This window comes from Lactuca saligna, chromosome 8 (genome assembly GCF_052625555.1).
Source record: "Lactuca saligna cultivar CGN05327 chromosome 8, ASM5262555v1, whole genome shotgun sequence".
Taxonomy (NCBI): Eukaryota; Viridiplantae; Streptophyta; class Magnoliopsida; order Asterales; family Asteraceae; genus Lactuca; species Lactuca saligna.
The window spans coordinates 273,087,515-273,099,693 of NC_136424.1; the positions used below are offsets into that span (position 1 = coordinate 273,087,515).

The window sequence follows — 12,179 nt, forward strand, 5'->3', positions numbered from 1 at the left end:
ATTTACACAGAAGGTACGAATAAATCTTCCTCATAACTCTAGGTGCAATTATCCAGGTAAGTGAATACAGGATAATGTATCTATGTAACAGTACTCATGTATGGTATTCATGTATCATGTAAGCATATGTAAACGTACTCATGTATCATGCAATCATATGTAAATGTACTCATGTATCAGGTAATGTACTGGTAGTGACTCATGAATGAACTAACTCTGGTGTGATTCCTTGTAATAGGAATAATGTTTTGTTTCTTCTAACTATCCCTATGATAATTAACTGAAAGGAAATTGTTTGTTCAAGAAGATAAATGTAATGGTTTTGCAAGGTATCTAAGATTTTTGAATAATAATTAAGAGTGACTTGATGTCATGTTAATACACATTTCAAAACTAATACTTTTGTTATCAAGGTATTTTAAGATGGAAACCATTTCATGCATCACATTTTGTAGTATGTGAAATCTGTTGAATGAAAACACAGTTATAAAATACATATAGATTATTTAATAACATACTGTTTTCTACTTGTATTCCCCCCCCCCCTCCCATTAAAGCATTTAAAATTATTTAAAACATTGATTAGGGGTATGAACTCACCTGTAGATGGTGGTTTGGATGAACTGAATGATGTAGGATTGCTAGGTGACAAGTGAAGACTTGTTCACACTCAATGATCCTAGTTAACATATAATCACACATATATGTATCCAATTAGACTTTAAACCACTAATTGAAAAAGTTAAGACATCCTAAGGCATGTAAAACACCTTATATAAGTGCTACAAGCCATAAGGATTGCATATAAGTGCTAAAGGACCTTGCTATTGTGTTTGGGGTTCAAGGTTAAACTCCTTTGGAGTTTACGGATTTGATGACCTTTACCCAAGGAGTTTACGATAGTAAACTCAAGGGTTTACAGTCGTCAGCACTAAATCTTTTGACCATATGATGATTTGAGGTTTTACAAGTCCCTTGAAGCATTTCTACTTGGTGGTTTGGCCTTTGGAAGAGATTAGGGCATCATTACACTCCTTTGAGGAGTTTACGGCCTCATGGTCATTTCTTATTGGGTTTACTACCTTAAACTCATAAGTTAGGTATTTGGTGGGTTTTTAAGTCCTTAGCTTAGTCATGGCAATAGTCTAGGTTAGATTTAGACATAAGGAATAACCATTGAACTTTTATGGGGCTTTTATGCACTTTTTGGGGTGTTTACGGTTTTGGGAGATCCCCAAACCGTAAACACATAAAAATGAAAGTATTTGGTGCTTTTTGTGTGATAAACTCATTAAGGATGAAGCTAGACAAGTCCCTAAGGCATGGTGAAGCATCTAGGCACCTTAAGGCACCACTTTGCACCATAAATGATGTTTACGGTTTTGGGAGCCTCCCAAAACTGTGAACACCTTGATCTTGGTGTTCTTGGGACTTTTCTTTGATGTTAATATGTACTACAAGCTTAAGAAGACTCAAGGATGGAAGTACTTACTATAAGGAAGCTTGGATTTAGCTAAAAGTCCAAGAACACTTAGTGTGTGTTCTTGGTGTTTTTGGAAATCTAATCAAAACACAAAAGTGAATGGATGAATAGATGCACAAATACTAGATTAAGTGTTTAATCAACTTGAAATGGATAGAACACTTACAACTTGGAAGATCTTGAATTGTTTCTAGTTTGCTACTTGAGAGGTTTTCTTGAGTTTACTCTTTTGGATAAATGGGGAGTAAACTCATATTGACTAGACTTAAGGAGTAAACTAATGGATAAGCATGAGTTTTCGGATTTTGGTATGATTTTTCGACTCAAACGAAATAGTTTGGCCGAGAGTTTCTAAGACGCGAGGTGTTTGCGGTTTTTAAAATTTAAAACCTGAGACGACGCTTTCTTTCACCTGTTCGTTTAAAAATAATATTAAAATAATCAAACGAACTTTATATTTCTTAAAAAAAGAAATAATGATATTAATTTATGATACGAAGTGGTTGACTTCTAGGGTTTGACCAAATGAAAATTTCGGGCTGTCACAGTAGAGCTGCTTTGAATCGTCTGAATGAGAAATAAGATTGAAGGGACTCGCCGAGTCTATGAGCTGACTCGACGAGTCGGCTGGGGTTTTTCCTCGATGAGTCTGGATATGGGTGACTCGACGAGTTGGCGAGAGAACTCGACGAGTCAAGGTGGATTTTCGCGATATGACAGAAGAAACAAGGGGACTCGACGAGTCACAAAGATGCACTCGGCGAGTCGGGTCAAACATGGACTGTTGGCTCGAGTTTGACTTCTGTTGACTTTAGGGTTGGTCATACATGAGTAATGGAGACCATGGAGGGGTAAAATGGTCTTTTACCCAATCGAAGAGTTAGAAAGAGAAAGAGAGGGAAACCTTTTGGTATTGAGAATGAATAGAGTATTAATTAGAGATATTTTATCCTATGTGATATGTGAAGGCTAGTTCGAGATTTCTGTGTGCAAGATTATTACTTGTAAGCTTTCTAGGCGAGTCTTCTTACTATACTTACCATGTGTGGTATCTTTGTACGAACAAGATGTCTTATGTGCTTATCTGTGAATTGTGTTAATCAAACACATTTTGTCTTTGTGATTTATGTTGAGTATTATAATTACAAGCTTCCTAAGCTAGGACCGAAGGATCCACCCGAGTTATAGGACTGGTGGGTCTCACTAAGAAACATTGACCGGAGGGTCTTATCTAAGTACAACCATGAGAGGCTACTAAGATATGTGTGGTATTTTAGGGAATTCACTAAGCTTCGTACTTACCATGTTATGTGTTATGTGTTTCAGCTACTTTTAATGATATCGGGAAGGCATCAGCTTAAGTGTACACACGAGAGAAAGAGTTATGTTTGGAGGATCCTGGATTTGTGATAAACATTCTAAAATAAAAATGTGTTGAAAATTTGTTACTAGTGATTTTGAGGAAAACTGACATATGTCTATTGTATTTTGAAATGAAAAATTAGTTTTAAATTTTACACTATTACATATATTCTTTTAACAGTTTTAGACCAATCTGCATCTGCGTACTATTTTTATTATTAAAAAAATTTTGATTTTATTATTTTTGGACCAACCTGCCCCTACATACTGTTTATCCTTATTTATTTTTCTTAAATTTCCCTTGATTGCAATGATTTTCTACAACCTTTTTCAATATCATTTCTCTAAATAACACTTAATGAAAAAAAAAAAACATATCCTTAACTAAACTGCATGTGTTCAAGATTTCAGATTTACTTTAATATTGCAAGTGGATAAATATTGAAAATCAATGAAGACTTTGGTTATAAACTTGTGTAGAAATCTTGAGAGACAAATTGATAAACTTATTGCAGAAAACAAAAGCATTCGTTTATCCATTATACTAGCTGAAAAACTGCATTATTGCATCCACCTGCACGTACGATCCATTTCTGAATATGCAAGATAGTTGAATAAGAAATTTGTATTGTATCGACATTCACATAGAACTCTTTTGTAACGTGCAACTTTTTTGATGCATTGATGTACCAACTTTCTATTCAATGTATCAAAAAAAACAATTTTTTTAAACTCCTAACCATTCAAACCAACACCAATGACGTGGGTGACCTTTATCTAGTAAAATTTGCTTAAAACAAATTCATAACAACATTTATAATATAGCCCAAAAGTGTAAAACTAAAAGAAGAATGACATGTTCAACCTAAAATAAAAGTTAATATATAATAATTAAAAACTAATAACCCTTTATAAAACAAACTAAAAATAATAAGATGTTACATACTTTTAATTTTATATTTTTGGTCTAGATTTTTAAATTTTATATTTTTGGTCTAGATTTTTAAAATTTTATTACGAATTTTGTCAAAACAATTTCAATTTTATTAAGAATTCGTCCAAAATTTAATTTAATTTATATATGTATTTTTATACAACTTTGTTATGACATTTTTAAAAAGTTATAAGTTTTTTTTTTAATATTTTTCTCTTAATTTTTTACGAGTTTTTAAAATTATTTTATAATATTTTTATAAATTTTATAGAAAAATTTAGTATTTCTTATACTTATTTACAAAAAAGTTATAAACTTACTTCACATTTTAATACAATGTTTATTATAGCTTTTTAAAATTTTTTGCAGTCTTATATAATTTTAATATAAATGTTTTTACAAAAAATATACAAATTTGTACATGAAACTAAATGTAGGAAAAATCTGTAATAAAAATTAATGCTCAAACTGAATTCTTAACAACATTTAAAATATAGGCCAAAAAATAACAGTTAAGTTAATATATTTTGTGTTTTTTGGGATTAAAACTCAAATTTATTTTTTCTTCTGAAACTTTTTTTGTATTTTTTTCATTTTTCTGATTTGATCATTTTAGTCATTTTTTGTCAAAAAAAAATTGTAAAATGTGAGGATTTATTGAGAAAAACCAAATAAATTAAGGATTTGTTTGGAAGCATTTAGAAGGTGAAAGATTTTTTTGGGAGAAAAAAAAAATTCAATGTTGGGTTTTTTTTTTTAAAAACAAAAAATACAATATCTTTTTCGAGATAAAAGATAAATTTAAGATTTAATCCGAAAAAAATATATATAATATTTTCTATTAAGAATAACCCTTTTCACAAAAAGCAAGCATACAATCAAATGGAACAAGAAAGTGTATTTTAAGTTTTTAACCATCCCGTCAACCCCCAAAACGTCTAAAAAAGGTTATTTTCGTCATTTTGAAAGACAACCGGTGATCTCGACATGTAACAAAGTTGGAGCTACAACAATACAAAAGAACCCCACACACATCTTCTAATTGGACACATAGGAGGGTATTTTAGTCATTTTCTTATCTATCGTATCAATGAATCATTAAACAAAGTTACGCATATAAACCGGAAATGGTCAACTACTTTTTTTGAGAAGTCGTCAATTAGGTTCATAAACACCAAATCCAAAAACACAATAAGCAGAAAGTGAACTCGTCAAATCCAAATCCATCATACAACTGTCAATGCGTTATGTACAAGCCGTTAAAACACAACTACTTCACCCAACCTTTCTTTACCTTCTTCCTCAAAACCTCCTCTCTCAAATCTTCCAAATTCATGGCTGCAAAATTCCAATTTCACCCATTGCAATTGCAAACCTCGTTACTCTTACTTTTCTTGATTTCAAATCTTTTATCGGCTTCTCAATCTACTCCTCAAAACATCCAAGTCTACTTTCCGATATCAACTCCACCACCACCACCACCGCTGTCGGAAACAACAACGCCACATGAAACCACCATCTCCACCGCATCAAGATCATCCAACAAACCGATTGCGAAAGCAGTTGCCATCACTGCATCATGTAGTCTCGTTTTATCAGGGCTGTTGTTCTTATTGCTCTTGAAGCTTAAACACCGTTCGAAGAAAGAAACCACGGATTTATACGCTGATAGCCGGATTAATTACAGTAATGACGATCTGGGTATGCAGAAAAATGATGAATTTATGAGTTTTGGAGCGATTAAAAGGGTGATTGTTGATGATGATCATGAACAAGGACTTGACGTGATTTACTTGAAAATGGTTCATGATAATGGCGGAAGAAAGTCAAAGTTTGACTTTCCTATTCAAGAAATCCATTTCATCAGAGAAAAATCCTCCGGTTCTCGTATTTGGCGAGTAGAAGATCATAATTCTGATTCTGTTCCAGTTATTGATGATATCAAGGATGTGAGAAATCAAGAAACGATGGAAAGTCAAGTATTGTTGCAATCACCGCCGCTACCACCTCCTGTCCCACCGCCTAATGCGGCTGTTCCGCCACCTCCACCACCGGTGGTGGAAAAGAAGAGTAGTGCGCCACTACCACCGAGTCTGCCTAAAAGTGGTGGTTTGACTTTGTTGTCACAACGACCACCACCACTTCCAAAGGGTAATATGTCTTTATCGAATGAGAATAAGGTCAAACTTAAGCCTTTACATTGGGATAAAGTCAACGCTAATGTAGAGCATGACATGGTGTGGCACAAACTACGCAATGGTTCTTTCAGGTAAAAATGATATTGTTGAATCTTCTTTTATTCAAATTTTCGACGTATATCCGATTAAAACTCAGTAAAACGATCCAAAACTTCAGCTAATTCGACAGAAAAATTAAGGTTTTAATCATCTTTACTAAAATAATTGATACAATGATTTCATAGAACGTAAAAAAAATTATTTATCACAACTTGTATAATGATTGTAGATTATGGGCATGCTTGGCATAGAGTTTTTGTAAAGGTTTTGGAGCTTTTAGCTTTTGACAAAACGTTATAGTTTAAACAAAAAACTGCATTTTGCGGTACGAGCATTTAGTTTTTAATTTAAATAAAACGTTCCAAATCTAAAAACTACTACTTGTAGCGTTTAACAAAGCGCTAGTGAGCTTTTTGAAATCAATTTCCATAATTACTCTTAAAATATATTTATATATTTATTTATTTTTAATAAATTGTTATTTTATGTAATTTTACATATTTCAAAAGTTTTCAGCTATTTTTGTCAAACACTCATATAACAAATAAAAGTTACAGCTTCCTGCTAGTAGCTACCTGCTATCAGCTACCTGCTACCCGCTAACCGCTTCCAGCTAACAGTTACTTTTACCAAACACGCCCCATAAACGGGCTTTTAACATTGAGTTTGTCTTTAAGACGATTTTGTCGGTTTTATTCTTAACAAACAAAAAATATCATGATTTAACAAATTTAAGGTCTTTAATGTTAAAAGCCTTTTATAAATAACATACTTTTTCATTGGAATTGATGATAAGTTATGTAAGAAGAAAAAATAATATTGTTTTTGGTGATTCTTTAAATATGTCATGTAAATTATATAAAAATGTTATTTAAATATGAATATAATAATATTTTTTGTACAATATAAAAAAATTTATTTGAATTAAAACTTATTGAAAATTTACTCACAATGCATTAAATTATATAAAAGATTTAGGTTATTTTTATCACTTAAATTTTGATTTTGTACTCATTTGGTCACTTAACTATTTTTAAGTTTTAAAAGGTCATTAAATTTTTAACTTTGTGCTCATTTAGCTATTTTACTTTTGATCTGGTTACATTTAGTCACCTAACTTTTAGATTTGTGCTCATTTAGTTACCTAACTTTTAAAATTATCCTCATTTAGTCACTTCAATTTTAGAAAATTTTAAAAGTTTAGTGACTAAATGAGCACAGTTTTAAAAGTTAGGTGACTAAATGTGACCAAAACAAAAGTTAAGTGATTAAATAAATACAAAGTCAAAAGTTTGATTACCTTTTAAAACTTAAAAAGAGTTAAGTGACCAAATGAACACAAAACCAAAAGTTAAGTGATCAAATATATGCACGCTTCTCAGTACCGAGAATTGGATTTTAGGATAGGAGTGTTAGCACTTAGTCACTTAGGGCACGTCGTATATTAAGTATATTTTGTTAATCTATAGATAAAATTCTATTTTTTTAAATATTATAAATATATTGACCCATGAACCGAAACATTTAACACAACTAAACACATTAAATAAACGGGTTGGCAGGTTATAACTATCAACTAATACTTGTTTATTTTCATGTCGAGTTACGGTTGGTTGAGAAGTGTCACCCTACCGTATACTCTATCTTTATCTTTTTTTTTTTTTTTAATTATCATTCAATTGAAATTAAATTACAAAGGCCAGCCATACCCACTTCACCCCATTCCATACTACCCCACCTACCACCTTCTACCACCACCATCATCCACTATCCACCACCATGATTTTCATCAGATATCTTGTAGACTTTCCAACATTCAGATTGAGATAGAAAACATGTAAAAGAAATCAGACACATACAAATGTATTACACTCATTGTTAAACACACACCAAATACACAAAACAAGGATGGAAGACATCTGGAAACACACACAAACAACAAAAGTTGTCTAAATTATTCTCCCAGCTATTCTTTTTCTATCCTCGATACATATAACTACACATATCAAGCACACATAAACAATAGAGCAATTTTAAGCGTCTCCACTACTTTTTGTTGAATTCTCAAATCAAAACCGGCTTTTAAGAATATATATTTAAATCTCACTCATATATTTTTTGATTACAGAGTTTACATACCTCATCACATAATTTTGAGCAATGTTGTAAAAATCCCGATTAATCTCCGATTAATCCCTAGGCGCTACTCGACCGATTAGAGAGCGTCTAACGATTAATCCATGCATACAAAATGACTGAAACAATTGAACCCGCTGAAATTTTAACACTTTGAAGAAATTATATCTTAATAGAAACTATTTGAGGTAAGATTAGTGTTGTATTTATCATATTAACTTATTTTGTTATGATATTAGTGGTATTTATGAACTTTTATATGATATTAGTCCTATTTAATTTTTTAAAATCTAACAAATTAGCAATGAATGGTCATCGATTAATCCCCCGATTAATCTCCGTCTAGCCGATTAATCCCTTAACCCCAGTCCATCGACTAGCTAACGTCGAACGATTTTTACAACTTTGATTTTGAGTAAGCTTGTTAATAACAAGATCTAGTCAAAAACCTTTTTCATTTCTTGTGGTACCCATAAAATTTTAACCAACCAGAACTATACAACATCTAAAAACAACTAATAAAAAGCAAAACGAAAAAGCTTTCATATTGTGATAGATACAATAAGCCTTTGTATATTGGGTTTTTCATTGAAGTTCTTTTATTGTGGAAGCTTGTTAGTATTCTCTTGTAATTGGATTTAACTATTGTATGCACTATGAATGTTTTAAACAAAGCAAAAAACGCATAAAATTAGTTTGATCCTAAAAGAATAGATTTTTATTGTTCAAAAAAAAAAAAAAAAACTAATTGGATTTAAGTATTGTATGCACTGCGAGTGTTTTAAACAATGAAAAAAAACGCATAAAACTAGTTTGATCCTAAAAGAACAGATTTTTATTGTTCGAAAAAAAAATCATAATTTCAAGAGAATTTACAATAAAAAATTAACTTAACTTTTTATATAAACAACAAAAACAAGTGTTAAAATATATCCATTGTACTAAAAACCTTTTTACAAATAAATAGGATGTTCCATTTGATTTAATTTGGAAGACAGGTGATGAATGGTTAATTTGAAGTGGTGTGTTTTGAGTAATTTTGTTGATTTTTCTTGGAGTTTTGGGTTAGATGAGGAATTGGAAGAAACCACTTTTCATAAAATAAAAAGAGTGTTTGGGTAAAAAATTAAAGATTGTTGTGTGTTAAAACAATAAATAATTGTTGGTATTTATAATCATTGAAAATTTGTATTTATAATCCTAGAGCATCTATAATACATTGAATTGATTAGAGTTTAATTATAGCACGCTCATCATTTTACATTCTATACAAATGTACATTAATTTTTCTATATGAATTAAATTTTGTAGAGTTCAATTAAATTTATTTTTAATAATAGAAATGTTTTTTTTTCATTAAAGAGTATAATGATCATTTACCTCCATAATGTTAACATGATGTCAACTATGTATTGTAGACTCTCTAAAAATGAAAAACTCATGTAAATGAATAAAATGCTATTAAAACTATATAGAAAAAACTCTATGAATAAACTTATATATTACAAATAACTTTAAAAAAATTAAAATGGAAATATGCTTCAATAATATTAATTATTATTTTTTACTTTGATCAACAATTTTACCCAAAAACTATAAATACCTAAACATACTCCTTTTACATTTCAGGGTTGACGATGATCAAATGAAATCCCTTTTCGGAACCATCGCCACCGACAAGCCATCGCCACCACCAGAATCCACCACCTCACCGGGGAAGGGCGGCCAGTCTATGATTTTCCTACTCGACACCAGAAAATCTCAAAACATAGCAATCGTTCTGAAATCCATCGCCATTTCTAAACACAAAATCATCGAGTGTCTACAACAGGGCCATGGCCTCGACATCGATACCCTCGAAAAGCTCAATCGAATAACCCCATCACAAGAAGAAGCAACAATCATCCTCGAATTCGAAGGAGACATCACAAAATTGGCCAATGCTGAATCGTTCCTCTATCATATCCTCAGATCTGTTCCCTCGGCTTTCACTCGATTCAGCATCATGCTGTTCAAATTGAACTATTATTCAGAAGTATCAGACCTCAATAACTCGTTACAAACCCTAGAATCAGCTTGCAAAGAGCTGAAAACTCGAGGGCTTTTCGTTAAGCTTTTAGAAGCTGTTCTGAAAGCCGGGAATCGGATGAATGCAGGAACTTCAAGAGGTAATGCTCAAGCGTTTAATCTCAAATCTCTCCTGAAACTCTCAGACGTTAAAAGCAGCGATGGAGCGACTACCTTGCTTCACTTTGTCGTCGAGGAAGTCGTCCGATTAGAAGGGAAACGCTGCAATGTCAACAGAAGCACCGGTGGCTCTAATGGCGCTGCATTTACAGAGAGTTATTACATAAAGCTAGGGTTACCGGTGGTCGGAGGAGTGAGTTCGGAGTTTTGTAACGTGAAGAAAGCTGCCGGAATCGAGTACGACGCCTTCTCGAAAACATGTTCGGGGTTGAGAAACCATTTGGCGGAAATCAAGAAAAGTATGGAAGAATGTGAAGGTGATGGTGGTTTTGTGAGAGAAATGGGGAGGTTTCTTGAAGAAGCAGAAATGGAGATTGAAAAGTTGAGAGAAGAAGAGGAAAGAGTTATGGGGGTTGTGAAGATGACGAATGAGTATTATCAATCAGGGGGTTCGAAGGAGTTTGAATTGTTTGTGATAATAAGAGGGTTTCTTGAAATGGTTGACAAGGCTTGTGTTGATATTGCTGTGAAATTGCAGAAGAGAAGAACTGGTGGTGGGTCGCCGGAGGCGGGGAAGAGGGCGGAGGTAAAGTTTCCGGCGTTGCCTGCAAATTTCAGGATTGGTAGTTGAAGTGATTCGGATTAAAGCATACAACGAAGCATTTGAGCTGACAAAATGTACATAGTCAAACATGGTGTCCACCCTTTTTGCATTCTTCGAAATTCAAACGATGATTGATTATTAAAAGAAAACACAGTAAATAATCTCATTTTGCTACTTTTAAAATATTGTATTTGAGACTAAATTAAAGTTGTTTAGTAAGGCATTTGGAATTACAAATGTTTTATATATTAGATTTTCTAATACGTCACTTAAAAGTGCATACATAACAGTTATAAGAAATATTAATTATGATTTATCATAATTAAATATTAATTGGATTAATTATAAATAACATATTTCTTGTTATGCATTAGGGTTTGTCTCCGAGTGCCTAAGAATATTTACCATAATTAAACACTAACCAGAATTTTAGAGTTGTAAATGAACAAAACAAACACGAACAAAGCTTGTTCATGTCTGTTTGTTTAATTTTAACCGAACTAACAAACGAATACAAACACTTAAACAAACACATTTTCTTGTTTGTGTTTATTCACTAAGATGTTAATCGAACATAAACAAAAATAAAAGAACATAAAATAAAGAGCACAAACATATGTAAATGCCCCAAAACAAACAATGATAAATAATATAAACACTGAAACAATTGAACCGATATATATATATATATATATATATATATATATATATATATATATATATATATATATATATACACACACACACGAAAATGGTAGAATATAAAGATCCAAAATTCGGAAACAACTTAAAAATAAAGACTAAGCGTAATCTTTATGCAGCTATCTTCCCAAAACATGGAAGTTTTGGGCACTTACAAACATGCCTATGCATGTGTGTGGTTGTTCCCTTGATAAACTTCTTTATTTTCTCACCCCAATGGACGCGTTCACACAATCACACCTTTCACTTCCATCAACCAACTTTATTAAACAGACAAGTTTCCAAAATTTTGAACTCTTCTTTATTTTCCTTATAGCATATGGAGCATGTTCTTCGTTATTTTTGATGCATTTGATTGTGGTGCACTAACCTCTTCTTCTAGTTCTATGTTGCCTTCAATAACAATAACATCGTGAGCATTTTCCATTCTTGTAGTGTCTACACTTGAATCAAATTATATTAACATCAAATAGGTGCCCACGTGAATCAAAATCTGTTGAGATTAAATCTAACAGCCAATCAAACAACTTAGAC

At 31.9% G+C, this 12,179-nt stretch overlaps 1 protein-coding gene across 1 annotated transcript; it reads left to right on the top strand.

The window, feature by feature from the left end:
• Positions 1-4,928: 4,928 nt before the first annotated feature.
• On the top strand, positions 4,929-11,189 carry LOC145012649 (formin-like protein 4). Its single transcript, XM_078971442.1, has 2 exons — positions 4,929-6,048; positions 9,782-11,189. Exons 1-2 carry the CDS (start codon positions 5,027-5,029, stop codon positions 10,968-10,970), a joined length of 2,211 nt encoding a protein of 736 aa, XP_078827568.1. The 5' UTR covers positions 4,929-5,026; the 3' UTR covers positions 10,971-11,189.
• The last annotated feature ends 990 nt before the right edge of the window (positions 11,190-12,179 follow it).

Excerpts from the sequence above, each read along its gene's own strand:
- LOC145012649 (XM_078971442.1), top strand. The coding sequence starts at position 5,027 with ATGTACAAGCCGTTAAAACACAACTACTTCACCCAACCTTTCTTTACC. Across the intron at positions 6,049-9,781 it reads CTACGCAATGGTTCTTTCAG|GGTTGACGATGATCAAATGA; the intron begins GTAAAAATGATA and ends TTTACATTTCAG.